The following is a 16,594-nucleotide window of genomic DNA, read 5'->3' as shown; positions in this document are numbered from 1 at the left end:
TCCAGGGAAGGGTAAGGACTCGCCCAAGGTCACACAGCTAAATTCAGCATCCCTGAAAGCAAAGTCACAGCTAACCTTTGGAGTGGTTGGAGAGGTTGCCCTCAGCCTCTCTCTCCAGTCCAGGGAAAAACCCAAGGTAGGGGTAGGGGTGGCAGGGAATATTTATATATTTCATATATAAATAAGGCGAGCTCTTTTTTTGCATAGTAGTTTGAACACAGTGTCAATCCTTCCCCTCCCCCCTCCCCCCATGCCTTGACTTTTCATTTATTATTTGGGCTGAGAAAAAAATTAAGGAGTGAAGGCATCCTTCCCTCTCTTCTCCCCCCCCCCCCAACATTGGCAGCATTCTGGGAGATTCCCTGTCTCCCTTCCTCCCAGAGAGGTCAGGGACCATTGGGCAGGGCAGGGCAGGGCAGGGCAGGGCAGGACACTGCAGGCAAGGAGTACTGCCAATCGGTGCAGCAAGTGGGAGGGTATAAAACTCCATCTCTACCATTCAGGGGCTTCTGCCCCATCTGATAACTGAATATAAAAACCAGCTTGGAAGAGTTCTTTAAGCGGCTCAGCTTAAGGGGAAAGGCACAATTAACACCGTATCTCTGGACAGAGTTCGCATTTGTAGTGTAGAATAGAAATTGACAGCACCAATCCTCACGTGGGTGGGTGAGTGGGTGAGTGGAGGAGGGTGGCGGGCAGTGGGTGGTGGGTGGCGGTGGGAAGCAGCAGTCCTGCAGAAGCCCCAGGGTGGGAGAGTGTCAGAAGTCCTTTCCCTGGTCCCAGTTCCCCCAGCTCTCCTGGGGTGGGGAGGAGGTCCTGCTCTCCCCCCAGCTCTCCAGGCACCCTCTCCCCAAGGTTCATCAGCTGACCATCGGCTCTACGTCAGTTTCTCTCTCAAAGTCGTCCTGGATTTCATCTGTGCTTCCTGAGTCACTGCTGGCCATGGAGCTGGGGGATGGAGAGTTCCTGGGACAGAAGGGAGAGAGTGAGAGTCAGGCTGCAGTCTGGGGCCCGGGGAGAGGGGCCGGCCTTGGGCTCACACTATTTAAAGCTCAGAGGAAGCTAAGGTCCCACAGGTGGACGAGCAGGCAGTCACACCTCTAACATGTCCACATTTTAGCTAGAGGATCCTAACAATCACATGGAATTGGAGGGCTGCCCCCCATGTAATGCCCCCAAACTGGCCTTCCAGCATCTGCCTAGACCTCCCATGGAAAGGGGAGCCACCACTTCCCTTTTTTGTTTTTTTTAAACCCCTACCTTTGTAGAATCAATATTGTGAAATGATTCCAAAGCCAAAGAGCAATAAGGACTAGGCAATAGAGGTTCAGTGACTTGCTCAGGGTCACACAGTTAGGAAGTGTCTGAGGCCACATTTGAACCCAGGACCTCCTGACTCTAGACCTGATTCTCAATCCCCTGAGCCACCCCAATGCCCCAGGAGCTCCCACCTCTTAAAAGAGCCCATGCCACTTTGGGACAGATCTCACTGGGTTGGAAGTCACTAAATTTCCTGCTTTGTCACTTTCATCCACTATCCCGGTTCAATCCTCTGAGGCTACACAGTACATGGAGGCAATGATCTCATTGTCCTCTGCCCTGAGCATCCCTCATCTGGGACCAAGCTCTGGGAGTCACCACCTAGAATAGCTATAAGTGGCCATCAGCTCTATGAAGACCCCCAGTGGACGAGGAGCTCACTCCCTTGCAGCCTGAAGCCCCATTTCTGGCTAGCTCTGGCTGCAAGGTGATCCCTCCTTACACAGGGTCTCCCTCCAGCCTGGTGAAGGGGATGATGCCAAGGTGAGAAAGGGAGGCAGCGCCTCAGAAGGAGGAGGGGCGTCTGTGTGGCTGGTGGGGTCCCCAGAATGGCCCCACTCTAGTACCTGTCCGCAGAGCCCTTGATGAGCCGTCGGCAGGTCTCCATCTGAACATCCAGGCCTCTCTTCATACTACACATCTCCATGTACTCATGTAAGTGGCGGTTCATGTCACTCTTGGCTGTAGCCAGCTCCAGCTAGAATTAAACATATACACATTTGATTTTCCTTTTCTTTTGGGGGGGGGCAGAGGGGAGACCTCTGACACCACCTCCTCCCTTCTCTCTGTCCTTAGAAATACTAACACCAAAGGCCAAGTGCCTGGACGTCACCCCCCCCCCCCCGGCACCTCCAAAGCCCGCCTGCTCTCAGTACACCTCCCTCTGCCAATGCCTCCATCATTCTGCTCTCTGGATGCTGCCTGTGTAATGGAGCAGGGAGGGAAGGGGAGGCTGTTGCTTAGCAACGCTAAGGATGCCACTCAGGACCGCATTTAATTCTACCCAGCCCTACTAGCGACAACAACTGCCCTAATTAGAAGTCTTCCCCTATCATCTCTGCCCATCCATGCGCCTCCTTTCCTTCCAAATGTCCCTGAAGCCTCAAGATAGAGATTGTTGGGAGGCTCAAAGAAGACTGTGCACAAGAAAGGAGCCTTTCAACAGTCACATTTTATTAGAGCACCCTAAGGTTTCCTGAGTACTTTCTCACAGCCCTGTGAAATAGGCAGGGCCAATATGATTTACAATTATTATTCTTCCCACTTTATAGAGTTCTGTGATCTCTACATAAATCTGTGATCTAACAACCCGAAAGGGTCTGAGGTAAGATCCAAACCCAGGTCTCTTAACTCCAAGTCCACATACAGTTTATCAAATGCTTTCTCCCAACAACCTGCAAAGCAGACGACCGGTCTGTTTTTTATTTGTTTGTTTATCTTTAAGCCCTTGCCTTCCATCTTAGAATCAGTACCAAGTATCAGTTCCAAGGCAGAAGAGCAGTAAGGGCTAGACAGCTGGGATTAAGTGACTTGAACAGGGTCACAAAGCCAAGGAGTGTCTGAGACCAGATTTGAACCTAGGACCTCCCGTCTGTAGAACTCTCTGTCTACCAAATCACCTAGCTGCCTCCAGATGACCAATTCATTCATCCCAATTTGTAAAATGAGAGTTGAAGGGACAGATGAGGAATACTGAAACTTGAACCCACGTTTTGGGAGTCCCACTCCAGTCCTTCTCCCACAGTATCATGAAACTTTAAAGGTTCCATCTCCCATTTGGGGAGGTTCCTAGTGTGAAAATATCTTCTACCAATGCAATGAGCAACTCATTTTTCGCTTATTGTCTTAGGGGGTTATGGGGGGTCTTGAGAAGTCAGGGTCACACAGCCAGATAGGGTGGCAGAGGTAGGACCTGAACTGAAGTCGTCTTCCTCGGCTTTGGGCCTGTGATCTCATATAAATGATTATTGTCGTCATTATGAATTATCACCTCTATCAAGGAAGCTTTCCCTGCCTAACTTGAGCCAGCTTCACTCAGCACACCACTCTACATTCTCTCAGGTATTTGTGGGCTCAGCTCACCCCAATTATGTGCTGCTGTAGGCATCTCTGAGTCTTTTTAATTTTGCCTCTCCCATCTCACCCCCTGGATAGATTATTAGCCCCGCCAGGGCAGATCCTGAGCCTTCTCTTTCTTCAGCAACTCTGCCAACAACAGATCCCAAGTGGACAAGGCCTCTCATCATGATACACCCACACTGGGGAAAGTGGGGCAAAACAGTTCTTCCTGGGGCTCTCTGCCAATCCTCACCTCAATCTGGCCTATCGTCTCTTGGTACTCCTTGTCTCTTGTCTTGAAGAAGGATTCAGTTTCATGAATCAAGTTGCCCAAATTTTCTTCTTGCTGGGAAGACAAAATCAAGAGGCTGGATTAGCTCTGTAGGGGAGCAGATCTTGGGGATCTGTGAGGTCTCAGAGTAGTGATTCATGCGATGAGACAAAGCATGAGAATTAGGAGGAAACTTAGAACATAGAGTAATTATGAGAGATAGAAGGGACCTCAAAAAAACCAGAATGTCCAAGCTGGGAGAGTCTCTAGAAAAGAGGATGTCAGAGCTGAGAGGGGCTTAGAACACAGGATGGCAGAACTAGAAGAGGGCTTAGAACACAGGATGGCAGGACTAGAAGGGAGCTTAGAACACAGAATGTCAGAGCTGGGAGAGACCTTAGAACGGAGAATGTCAGAGCTGGGAGAGAGCTTAGAACAGAGAATGTCAGAGCTGGGAGAGACCTTAGAACGGAGAATGTCAGAGCTGGGAGAGACCTTAGAACAGGGAATGTCAGAGCTGGGAGAGAGCTTAGAACAGAGAATGTCAGAGCTGGGAGAGAGCTTAGAACAGAGAATGTCAGAGCTGGGAGAGACCTTAGAACAGAGAATGTCAGAGCTGGGAGAGACCTTAGAACGGAGAATGTCAGAGCTGGGAGAGAGCTTAGAACAGAGAATGTCAGAGCTGGGAGAGACCTTAGAACGGAGAATGTCAGAGCTGGGAGAGACCTTAGAACAGGGAATGTCAGAGCTGGGAGAGAGCTTAGAACGGAGAATGTCAGAGCTGGGAGAGAGCTTAGAACAGAGAATGTCAGAGCTGGGAGAGACCTTAGAACGGAGAATGTCAGAGCTGGGAGAGAGCTTAGAACAGAGAATGTCAGAGCTGGGAGAGACCTTAGAACAGGGAATGTCAGAGCTGGGAGAGACCTTAGAACAGGGAATGTCAGAGCTGGGAGAGACCTTAGAACAGAGAATGTCAGAGCTGGGAGAGACCTTAGAACAGAGAATGTCAGAGCTGGGAGGGAGCTTAGAACAGGGAATGTCAGAGCTGGGAGAGAGCTTAGAACAGAGAATGTCAGAGCTGGGAGAGACCTTAGAACAGGGAATGTCAGAGCTGGGAGAGTCCTTAGAACAGAGAATGTCAGCGCTGAGAGGGAACATCAGAGCAGACTTTCAGAGCTGGCAGGGCCCTCAGAGATCATGCAATCTGGCTCCCTGGAAGGAATCCCCCAGGGCCTGGGCCTTCACATAGCAGTGGATGAAGGGGAGGGTGGGATTGGGTTGAGGGAGGATGCTGGCGAGCTCCAAAGACGGCGATGGCCCAGGCCCTTGCTCACCTCTCCCTGCAGGTCAATGGATGGGTTACAGTTCGTAAAGTCCTCCCAGAGCAGCAAGGTGTCTTCGTTCTCTTCCCACGTCAGGCTGTCACAGTCATCATCAATGTCAAAGGTCTCTCTCCTGTGGTGGGGAGGGGGAAGCAGGAGTGGGAACAAGACCGGAAGGAGAAGGGGTGAGCGAGGAGACACACCACAGCTTGGGATCAGGCACTAATGGTATTCTCCCCAGCCTTAATCCTTCTGAGAATACCAGACCTGGAATCAGAAAGATCTGAGTTCAAATCTAACTTTAGACACTAGCTATGTGACCTGGGCAAGTCACTTTACCTCAGTTACTTCACTGTAAAATGGGGATCAAATGAGATAATATTCGTAAAAGTACTTAGCACGAGCCCGGTACTTATGCTAATCCATGCTTGTCCCCTTCCCTTCACAGAATCACAGAATTTCACCTCATTGCTGGCAGAGAACATGGGCGCTAGAAGAGGCTCTAGAACCAGGAACGTCCGAGCAGAAAGAGACCTTAGAGCAGTGTCAGAGCAGGGAGAGACCCCTGAGATGGTCTAATCCAGCCCTTCCACTTGGCAGGGAAGGAAAGTGGAATCCATGACTCTCCTAAGAGTTGGGGGGGGCTTAAGGTGAACCCCCGGGGCTCGGGAAGGCCACCTTTTGCATGAGGCAGGACTCCAAAGCTTTGCTTAAAAAGACATAAGCACCCCAGAAAGTGGCGGCAGAGCCAGGGCTACATCTCGGGCTCCCTCCCAAAGAGTACCATGAGAGATTCCGCCGGCACGAGCTCCAGGACAGGGCAGGCCTCCTTGCCCCGGCCCCTGGGATGCTGGGGAGAACGGCTCCCCCCGCTACGGGCCCAGGCTCCAGGATGGGTCAAGAGCCGCTGCCAGCCGTGCCTGGAGAAGGGGGCCCGAGGGAGCCGGGGGGTCCCTGCCCTCCTCTCTGGGTGTCTCTGCACTCAGTGAAACCAGGGCTGGGAAGGGGAGTTCAAGGACCCAGGCAGGGGGCCGGGGACAGCCTCCTCCCCCATTTCCGGGGATCCCAAGCCCGGCCCTTTCCCACATAGACAGTGTCTGGGCCAGGAACCAAACCCACAGATTTAAGCAGGACAACAAGTGCTCTGCTGGGTACTGGGAGCCCGGCACCGGGCCGGAACTTGGCCTGAGGGGCTTCCGATGGTGAGATGGCGCTGGAGGTGGCTGTGGGCACTGGGCGGCCCAGCTGGCCCCGGCATGGAGGGCCACGACCCGGAGCCACGGGGGCCCCCCATGGTTTATAGGAAGTTTGGCTGCCCCCCCCCCCCAAGGAGCAGGAAAGCCAGCCAAGGAGCCCAGCAGGATAATGCGCATGGCGGCTCAGACCCAGCCAGGATGGGTCTTGGCCCTGCTGAGGAGGGGTCTGTAAAAGAGGCCTCCAGCTCTGAGAGCCGGTGCAGAGAGCCTCGAATGACGACATCAGCATGAAGGTCTGCTGTCTAGAACAGAGCTGAAGGTAACCTCAAGGGCCAGAAAACTGGAGAAGCAAGATGGGGGGGGGAGAAAGTAGCGGCCTCCGAGCCTGGCAGTCCCTGCGTTCAAATCCTTCCTGGGTCATTACTAATCACTTAGGGAAGGATAGAAACCAGCATGAAGCACCTACTGTGTGTCCGCATTTTACTACTATTACCCCATTTGATCCCACAACCACTGTGGGAGGCAGGTGCTGCTCTCATTCCCATTTTATAGTTGGGGAAACTAAGGCCGACAGAAGTGAAATGGCTTGCTCAGGGCCCCACCACCGGTAAATAAGTGTCTGAGGCTGGATTTGAACTCAGGTCTTCCTGACTCTGGGGCAGCTAGGTGCTACAGAGGATAGAGCACTCGACTTGGAATTGGCATTGAGTCACCCAGAGCCCCGCAGGAGCCTTCCTCCACCCTGCTCCGTGGGAAGGGGAAGAGAGGGAGACCAGTGTAGAAGCACACAGTAGATCCAGACCGAAATGCCACACGCAGCTGTGTGGATGGAAGAGGGAGCAGGTGGGACCCTGGCTGGAAAGGAACTGGAGGCAGGGAGGAGAAAGGGGGAGATGGGTCATGGCCCCGTCTCTGAACGTGCCACTTCTGCTCCCCCTTTGCCTCTAGCCCTGGTCAGTCATACAGGCGGGGGGGGGAGGTGGACCCCCTTTCACTCACCCCACTGGGACAGTGGCTCCCACTACACAGATGGCACAGGGGGGTCTGCTCCAAAGGCCAGGACAGCCCATAAATACCCACTGGGGTCACCATCTTTGCCCTCAGAAGCCCTCGCCTGCTCTTGAACAATCCAGCCTTTTGGGGGATGCATTAAGTCATCAGAAACTGTCTTCTCTGGACAATCCCAGGGCCAGGCCGGAAAACACTCCTCTCCCCTGGGGCACAAGCACTTCCTCTCCCCCCTTCCAGACTGTCCACTTCCTTTCCCCGAGATTCCAGGGCAGGGAAAGAGCTGGAGAGCCGCCATCATAATGACCACTCTGAATCATGAACGTCCCAGAGAAAGAAAAGATGAACCGTCATACCAAGAGAAAAAAGCCAGGCCCCTTGGTGTCAATCATGAGGTGATGCGGACAAGAGAGAAAGGGACTCTCTGTCTGTCTCCCCCCTTCTCTCTGATTCTTTCTTTCCCCTGCCTCCCCGCTTTGTCCTTCCCTTCCTCTCTCTCCATCTCTCTCCCTTCCTCTCTCTCTCTCTCTCTCTCTCTCTCTCTCTCTCTCTCTCTCTCTCTCTCTCTCCTCCATCTCTCTCCTCTTCTCTCTCTCATTCTTCCTCTCTGTCTCTCTCTCCTCTCTTCTCTCCCTCCCCCCTCTCCCTCTCTTCTCTCTTTCTCCTCTCTCCCACTCTCTCTCTCTTTCTCCTCTCTCCCACTCTCTCTCCTCTTCTCTGCCTCTCTTCTCTCTCTCCCTCTCTTATCTCCCTCCCCCCTCTCCCTCTCTTCTCTCTTTCTCCTCTCTCCCACTCTCTCTCCTCTCTTCTCTGCCTCTCTTCTCTCTCTCTCATTCTCTTATTCTTTCTCTCTTTGTCTCTCCCCCTCTTCTCCCTCTCTCTCCCTCTCTCTCCCCCTCTCTTCTCCATCTCTCTCCTCTTCTCTCTCTCATTCTTTCTCTGTCTCTGTCTATCTCTCTCTCCCTCTCTTCTCTCCCTCTCTTCTTTCTCCTCTCTCCCACTCTCTCTCTCTCATTCTTTCTCTCTGTCTCTGTCTATCTCTCTCTCCCTCTCTTCTCTCCCTCCCCCCTCTCCCTCTCTTCTCTCTTTCTCCTCTCTCCCACTCTCTCTCATTCTTTCTCTCTGTCTCTCTCCCCTCTCTCCCTCTCTTCTCTCCCTCTCTTCTCTTTCTCCTCTCTCCCACTCTCTCTCTCTCTCATTCTTTCTCTCTGTCTCTCTCTCCTCTCTCCCTCTCTTCTCTCTTTCTCCTCTCTCCCACTCTCTCTCATTCTTCCTCTCTGTCTCTCTCTCCTCTCTCCCTCTCCCTCTCTTCTCTGCCTCTCTCTTCTCTCTCATTCTTTCTCTCTGTCTCTGTCTGTCTCTTCTCTCTCTCATTCTTCCTCTCTCTCTCTCCCTCTCTTCCTTCTCTATGATTCTTTCCCCTCTCTCTGTCTGTCTCTCCTCACACCACCACCCCCTCTGACTCTGCCTTTCCCTCCCTCTGTCTCTCTCTATCCCTCTTTGTCCCCCGTCTGTCTGTCTTTCTCTAGCACTCTTCAAGCCTACAAACGCCTTTCTGGAACTCCTCACTTGCTTAGGAATTTCCCTGTCCTTCCCTCCTTCCATTGCTTTCTACATATTTTTTTCTCACAGGATCTTAGATGTAGAGACTTCAGAGACCATCTGGTCCAGATATTCTTTCCCTGGAGGTCCATAAACTGTCTTGAATGCTATATAATTTAATTAATTATAAAAATATTTCATTTAAATGCTATTTCAGCATTAGGGCCTTCCTTTGTAATGTTCTGTATTTTACTTTAGTCATCTAAAAATATACTTCAGAGAAGGGGTCCACAAGCTTCACCCGACCCTGCCAGGGAAGTTCAGGACACGAAAGAACGTTAAGATCGCCCTGATCTATTCCAAATCTCTCATTTTACAGAGGAGGAAACGGAGGCTTGGGGCCGTTAGTAAGTGACAGAGTCCTCTTAACCTGAAAACCAGCACACCCCGGCACTTCCCTAACAAGCAAACAGCAATCCTGGAGTTCACATTTCTATGGTTTTTAAGGTCCCCAAAAGGCTTCCCCTCCTTCACAGCAGTGGAGGCAGGAGACACCTGAAGCATAACATCCCCCATTTTAGGGATGAGGAAGCAAAGGCTCCGTGATCTGCTGCTGATTAGGCAGCTCAGAAGCAATGGCCTTGGGATTTCAGGGGAGCACAGGTTTTTGGAGCTGTTAGGGATCGCCTGGCCCTGTGCCCTCGCTTGGCAAATGAGGACACCGAGTCCCAGGGAAATGAAAGAATCCAATCAAGGTCACACTGGAGGAAGCATCCGAGGTGGACTTTGAACCCAGGTCCTAACTCCAGAGCCAAGATCCTTTGCAGTGTGCCCCAAGGGCCTCCCACCAATACTCACAGCTGGTTGAACATTCGCTTCATCTCGTCCGTGATGTTCATGGAGCTGACCTCGTCGTCTGACAACCTGGTGACCTCCCCCCCGTCCTGCTCAGACACGTCGTCGTCCGGGGCCATCTTGCGGTCCTTCTTCTTGGATGCCACCTGAGGCAGGGGAGGAAGCGACAGGAGCCGGATGACTGGGAGGCTCTGCCTGAGTCCAGGGAAGGGCCCAGGAAGACCAGGAGGGGGGGAGGGGGCTGCTCCCACTACGGGGCAATGGATGGAAAGCGGTTGAGGCCAGCCACGGCCGGGCCAAGCGGTAAGAGCTCACTACAAAGCGGGCGGACGTTAGCAAACAGCGTGAGGGGCAGGAGGGCCACCATGGCAGAAGGGTCCACCCAGAGCCTCCGACCTCCCCTCTCCCTGAGGAGCACAGGAGAGCTCTCTTTGGCGGGGACCTGAGGCTACCTTCCTCTCGGGGAACAGCAGGGGAGACGCCAGGTGAAAGCCAGGCCAGGAGACAACCAGAACCAGAACCCACAGAGAAAAGCCACTCCGTGTTTCCGGGGGCCTCCCACAAGCACGCACAAACCCAGAGCTCGCACACCAAGCGGGGGCAGGAACTCCTTCAGATTCCTCTCCCCCCTCCCCCCCCCCACTGGACTGGGGGAGGGGAATAAGCTTCTTCAGTCACACCTTTAAGCAACTGTACACCCTTTTCCCCCCTGCAGAAGCCAGACTAAGATTCCCCACACCAAAAAGAGCAGCTTCTCCCAAAGGGCAGCAAGCTGTGAGAAGGACGCAGGCTGTCCAGCAGCCTGGGATGGCCCAAAAGCCATCCGCCTTCCTCTCTGTCTTTTCTCTCTCTCTCCCTCCTCCCCCCTCTGTCTCTGTCTCTGTTTCTCTCTCTCCCTCCCTCCTTCTCTGTCTGTCTGTCTCCCTCCTTCCTCTCTCCCTCTTTCCCTGTCTCTCTCCCTCCCTCCTTCTCTCTGTCTGTCTGTCTCTCTCCCTCCCTCCTTCTCTCTGTCTGTCTGTCTCTCTCCCTCCCTCCTTCCTCTCTCCCTCTTTCCCTGTCTCTCTGTCTGTCTCTCTCCCCTCTTCCCCCTCTCTGACTCCCTGTCTCTCTGTCTGTCTCTCTCTCCCTCCTTCCTCTCTCCCTCTTTCCCTGTCTCTCTCCCTCCCTCCTTCTCTCTATCTGTCTGTCTCTCTCTCTGTCTGTCTGTTTCTCTCTCCCTCTGTCTCTCTCTCCCTCTCTCTGTCTCTCTCTCCCTCCTTCCTCTCTCCCTCCTTCCTCTCCCCCTCTTTCCCTGTCTCTCTCTCCCTCTGTCTCTCTCTCCCTCTCTCTGTCTCTCTCTCCCTCCTTCCTCTCCCCCTCTTTCCCTGTCTCTCTCTCTCTCTGTCTCTCTCCCTCTCTCTGTCTGTCTCTCTCTCCCTCCTTCCTCTCTCCCTCCTTCCTCTCCCCCTCTTTCCCTGTCTCTCTCTCCCTCTGTCTCTCTCTCCCTCTCTCTGTCTCTCTCTCCCTCCTTCCTCTCCCCCTCTTTCCCTGTCTCTCTCTCTCTCTGTCTCTCTCCCTCTCTCTGTCTGTCTCTCTCTCCCTCCTTCCTCTCTCCCTCTTTCCCTGTCTCTCTCTCTCTGTCTGTCTCTCTCTCCCTCTCTCTGTCTGTCTCTCTCTCCCTCCTTCCTCTCTCCCTCTCTCTCTCTCTGTCTGTCTCTCTCTCCCTCTGTCTCTCTCTCCCTCCTTCCTCTCCCCCTTTCCCTGTCTCTCTCTCTCTCTGTCTCTCTCCCTCTCTCTGTCTGTCTCTCTCTCCCTCCTTCCTCTCCCCCTTTCCCTGTCTCTCTCTCTCTCTCTGTCTCTCTCCCTCTCTCTGTCTGTCTCTCTCTCCCTCCTTCCTCTCCCCCTCTTTCCCTGTCTCTCTCTCCCTCTTTCCCTGTCTCTCTCTGTCTGTCTCTCTCTCCCTCTTTCCCTGTCTCTCTCTCTCTGTCTGTCTCTCTCTCCCTCCTTCCTCTCTCCCTCTTTCCGTCTCTCTCTCTCTGTCTCTCTCTCTCTGTCTCTCCCTCTCTCTCTCTCCCTCTCTCTGTCTGTCTCTCTCTCCCTCCTTCCTCTCTCCCTCTTTCCCTGTCTCTCTCTCCCTTTCTCTCTCTCTCCCCCCTCCCTCCTTCTCTTTCTCTCTCTGTCTCTGTCTCAGGCACACACATACATATACAAGTATTAGTGTTGGAGTTACTCTTGGTCAGGGAGGGGAAAAACGGGATGAAAGACAAAAGATTCTTCTTTCCAGCTGGAGTTTTTCCCACTAGCTCACCCATGCCTGGCCCTGGCCCTTTGGGGTCAAAGTCCCTGAGTGGCAGGACAAGGACCCAGCTTTGGAAACCAGCCACAGCGGCTCAGTGATCAGGCAGCAAAGAAAACTAATCGGAATCAGGAAGCCCAGCGTAAACTGAAGTCAGGAGCCCTGGTTCTGGTCCCAGCCTTGCTACTAACCACACAGCCTTGAAACAGCGGGACACAGCAAAGGAAGCTTCGATCCTTGTGACCACGGGCAAGTCACTAGGCTTCAGTTTCCTTATCAATTAAAGGAAGGGTCACTTGCCTGAGGCTCCTTCCTGCTCTTAATCTATGGTCCTAAGTCACTTCTCCATCTTGGGCCTCAGTTTACTCCTCTATAAAATGAGAGCATTGGACTAGATGACCCGCAAGGTCCCTACCAATGATCTTCAGTCATTTCCCCTCTCCAGGCCTCAGGAAAATCATTGGCTCAGACTAGATGACCACCATAGTCCCTTCCAGCTTAAATCTCTGATTCTATCATCTGAAAGCATCCCTCTTCACCAGAGGAGGCTGGGCTTGGAAAAACAACAAAATTTGTGACGGGGACTGTGTTCCCCTGGAGGCAAAGAAACACCGGAGGAGACTTAAGAATACTGGAACACTACCTCCTCTCAGGGGGAGGGGGAGAAGAGTAAAGGGCCCCAAGAATTAAAGGGGGGATTTTTGTTCTTCCACAGACTGGCCAAGATGTCCTGAGGTCTCTTCCAGTTCTACGACTTTATTGTGATTCTGAGAGCTTCAAGTCAAGACCCAGATTTGCCACTGAGCCATCTAGGATCATTTTTTCCCCTCTAATGAATTGTTCTCCTCTCTCTGGGACTCAGTTTCCTCATCTGTAAAATGAGGAGGGTCCGTGCAGATGGCCTCTGAGGTTCCTAAGTCACTTCCCCTCTCTCTGGGACTCAGTTTCCTCAGCAGTAAAATGAGGAGGGTCAGCACAGACAGCCTAAGGTTCCTGCCAACTCTGGTTCTAGGGTCCTAAGTCACTTCCCCTCTCTCTGGAACTCAGTTTCCTCAGCAGTAAAATGAGAAATGTCAGCACAGACAGCCTAAGGTTCCTGCCAACTCTGGCTCTAGGGTCCTAAGTCACTTCCCCTCTCTCTGGGACTCAGTTTCCTCAGCAGTAAAATGAGGAGGGTCAGCACAGACAGCCTAAGGTTCCTGCCAACTCCGGCTCTGGGGTCCTAAGTCACTTCCCCTCTCTCTGGGACTCAGTTTCCTCAGCAGTAAAATGAGAAATGTCAGCACAGACAGCCTAAGGTTCCTGCCAACTCCGGCTCTGGGGTCCTAAGTCACCTCCTCTCTCTGGGACTCAGTTTCCTCAGCAGTAAAATGAGGAGGGTCCGTGCAGATGGCCTCTGAGGTTCCTAAGTCACTTTTCCTCTCTCTGGGACTCAGTTTCCTCAGCAGTAAAATGAGGAGGGTCAGCTCAGACAGCCTAAGGTTCCTGCCAACTCTGGCTCTAGGGTCCTAAGTCACCTCCTCTCTCTGGGACTCAGTTTCCTCAGCAGTAAAATGAGGAGGGTCAGCTCAAATGGCCTCTACATTGCTGCCAGCTCTGGCTCTGGGGTCCTACGTCCCCTTCAGGAGCTGGGCTGGGCCAGGGCTGGGAGGTGGCAGGGGCGAGTGAGGGGTGAGTGGCGAGGCGGGGAGGCCCTGTTCACCTGGAATATCTTGGACACGTCTTCTGAGTTCCGCTGCTGTGCGACATCGCACAGCTTGGCCGTGATATCGATTCGCCGGCAGATATCCATGTCCACCTTCATGGCCTTCTCTTGGATCTTTGTGTCCAGGTCAGTCATGGGCTGCAGGGAGGACAGTATGGGGGTTACATGAGTTGGGGGGGGGCAGCACCAGACAATGGCAGGGCGCCTCACAGAACCCCTGTCCCAGCCTCGCGGGTGGGTGAAGAGGAGGAGGGAGGTCCTTAGGACCCGGGCAAGATGGCCCCCCCCAGAACCTGGGGGGAAACCTCAAGTCTTCCAAAGAGGGAGGGGAGGGGCGAGCCTTCACAAGAGTCCCTGGAAACCCTGTCCTGCGGCCTGGCCTGCGGGTATCACTGGCTTCCGTCCTCCCGCCCTCTCCCAAGGCGGCCTGCAGGCCTTGCTAAAGCCTGGTAGGCTTCGTATCTCTCGGAAGCTACCCAGACTGAGCTGTGAAAAGAGAAGCAGAAGAATCCACGCCTGCTGAAAGACGGCCACTCTTCCCACCCACCCCGGCTGGCCCCAGGAGGAGGAGGAGGAACTGCAGACAGACAGGACCGAATCCACAGGCCCAGGCTCTGCCCCATCCGTGGGGGATTCGTCCAAGAGAGGCAGAGAAGGCACGTTGGGAGAGAGCCCGAAGCCCGGGCTCCAGCCCTGCCCGGAGGCCTGCCTCGGTGTCCCTGTCCACTCGGCGGAGCAGCGCCCATTCGCCCTGGCTTCTTGGGCTGCCCGCTTCACGGGCTTCGGTGGGCCCGGCTCTCCCCTACAGGAATCCGGGAGCCTAGCAGGAGGGGAACCTCGACACTGTGCTTAGGAGCAGGACAGAAAGGGGTTTCCGCTGACTCAGAAGGTTCTCCAGAAGGAGAAGCAAGAAGCGCGGAGGGGGCAATGGACGCCCCGCTCCCTGGGCGGCGGAGAAGGATCTCGGGCTTCTCCTCCACAGCAGGGCCCCTATGCCTTTGCTCATCCTGCCCCCCTACGCCTGCCCTCCCAATGCTTGTCTTTCTGGTTTTCTGCCATCCTCTAAAGTCCAATGCACATGCCAGCCCTGCAGAGCCTTCGTGGTCAGGAAGGCCTCCACTCCCGCGGCGGTTTCCGTGCCCTCGAGGCCTCCTCTAAGGCTCTCTCGCTGGCTTAGTCTTCTTGGCGGGCAGCGCTGGGAGGGAAGGGACTAGAGAAGGACGCCTGTGTCCTACCTAGACCCAGCCTGAGGTCAGGGGGCAGAAAAAGAGCCTCTGGGCCTGGGAGAGGAAGGTCCATCCGGAAAGAACTCTCCACCCCTTGTGCCTTTCAGGGGACTCACGTCAGAGTTCCAGCCAAAGAAAGTTCTTGCCCACGTGTCTAAAGGGGCAGACGGGCTCACAGCCCAGGCCCAGGAGGGCCTGCAAGACAAGGAAGGCCCTCGGCCCATCCACCACTGTCCAAAGGAGCCCTGGAGGCCATGGTGAAGCAGCAGATGAATGCATCTCTACACAGACCAAGAGGAAAGGGAGCCAGGGAGGGAGGGAGGGAGCCAGGGAGGGAGGACGGGGCAGGAGGGGAGGGCAGGGCCAACGAATGGCCTCGGTGCATCGTCTCATGTCAAACGCAGCCAGGGAGCTAACTACGAAGCAGCGGCCACGACCGGGCCGGACGCATGGACAGTCTGACCCTGGTGGTGAATGAAGCCGCCTGCACGATGGGGGAGGGAGGTCATGCCGCCCCGGACGGAGGGGGTGGAGAGGAGAGCACTTACGTCACTCATCAGCCCCTTAAACACCACCAGCTCAGCCTTCAGCCGCTCAATCTTCTCGTTCATCTCCTCCTGGATAGCCTCTGCTTCTTGGGCCGCCTGGGATCCAGTCGGGGGTGGCGAGGGAAAGGGGAAGGAGAAGGCGACAATTAAGGAGGAGCAGAGCCGGCGGGAAGGAACGCGAACCGCCCCCCGGCCCTGGGTTTGGGGAACGAGCCCCTCCGGCGTCGGCCCGGACCCACAGGTGTGGCAATGGTAGGAATAGCTCTGCAATCCTACAAGGGCCGGCAAGGGAAGAAGCACGAGGATCGCCAGAGAGGGCCATCCTGTCCCGTGCTCCTGGACAGCCAGGCCCGGCCGCTTTTTAACGGGGGCCCCTTAAACAAGGTCTCCTGGATTGGCTCCCTGAGCCGGAATGGCCCGGCCTCTTGACGGAGGAGGACACCAAGGGCCAGAGAGGGGAAGCCACTGGCTTAAGGCTGGTGCCATGGGCTTTCTGGCCATTCGAATGTGTGAATGAAGCGAGCGAGGTGGAACCCTTCCCGGGTCCCCCAGAACAAAATAAACCAGGAATGGGGATCCAGCAAAAGAAGCCTAGACTGGGAAAGCCGACTAACGAGGGGGTGCAGCTCCTGTGCCCGTTCCTCCTTGCCCGGTCGCTTGGGGGTGCTTCATGGGGCAAGTCTTACCTCTTGGAGCGTCTCCACCATGGTCTCTAGGTTCATGCGTTTAGTGAGCTCCTCCTCCCATCTGAAAGAGACAAGGAACAGCGCTGGGTTACCAGGGTCACTATCGCTATTATGGGGTCAAAGGTGGATGGGAATCCCCACTTCTGACTAAGGGAACAAAGCGGACACCCCACAGGGCCCTCTCAGAGAGGTGGTGGGGCAGCCCTGGAAATCCAGGAATCTCTGGTCCGCTCTGGGAGCGGGAGGTAGAAGGGGAGGGAGAGAACACAAATCATGTCACAAATCTAGTATTTTTACTTTTAGTAAATTTTTTTTTTTACTAAAAATAAAAACTTTTACCAAAAAAGTACCTTTTACTGAAAATAAAGAGAAAAAAAATCTTATTTCTATCTCTCATTCATCGTATGACAGCATCGACTCTTGCTGCCTCTCTGGGCCCCGATTTCCTAGCTCTAAAGCAGGGAGGATCGCTGCGCCTGCAGGGCCTCCATCACGGGGCAGGGCGAGGACAGCATCCTGCCAAACACTCGCGGAGGGACTCTCTCTGGAAGGAAGGGCCCTCGTGTCGCCAGCACTTCACCC

The 16,594-nt window shown here is 54.3% G+C and overlaps 1 protein-coding gene and 1 long non-coding RNA gene across 3 annotated transcripts in view; one reads left to right on the top strand and one right to left on the bottom strand.

Annotated features, from left to right (window-relative positions):
* Positions 1-543: 543 nt before the first annotated feature.
* The window catches only part of IFFO2 (intermediate filament family orphan 2), a 60,136-nt gene continuing 44,085 nt past the window's right edge, over positions 544-16,594 (bottom strand). The window contains exons 2-9 of one of the 2 annotated variants that reach the window (XM_056795692.1): positions 16,013-16,073; positions 15,327-15,422; positions 13,550-13,690; positions 9,576-9,718; positions 4,984-5,104; positions 3,632-3,724; positions 1,887-2,017; positions 544-966 (exon numbers count right to left, since the gene is read on the bottom strand). In XM_056795692.1, the coding sequence (XP_056651670.1) occupies positions 861-966; positions 1,887-2,017; positions 3,632-3,724; positions 4,984-5,104; positions 9,576-9,718; positions 13,550-13,690; positions 15,327-15,422; positions 16,013-16,073 (892 nt within the window). In that variant the 3' untranslated portion in view covers positions 544-860. Of the gene's footprint in view, positions 967-1,886; positions 2,018-3,631; positions 3,725-4,983; positions 5,105-9,575; positions 9,719-13,549; positions 13,691-15,326; positions 15,423-16,012; positions 16,074-16,594 lie in introns of those variants that run through there. The other variant, XR_008911552.1, reaches the window with a different exon arrangement.
* Positions 9,627-12,697, top strand: LOC130453893 (uncharacterized). Its single transcript, XR_008911554.1, has 2 exons — positions 9,627-9,875; positions 12,563-12,697. It is a non-coding gene; the product is annotated as an uncharacterized LOC130453893 (long non-coding RNA).

The sequence above is a fragment of the Monodelphis domestica genome, chromosome 4 (genome assembly GCF_027887165.1).
Source record: "Monodelphis domestica isolate mMonDom1 chromosome 4, mMonDom1.pri, whole genome shotgun sequence".
In the NCBI taxonomy this organism is placed as follows: Eukaryota; Metazoa; Chordata; class Mammalia; order Didelphimorphia; family Didelphidae; genus Monodelphis; species Monodelphis domestica.
This window is presented reverse-complemented; position numbering and strand designations above follow the sequence as displayed.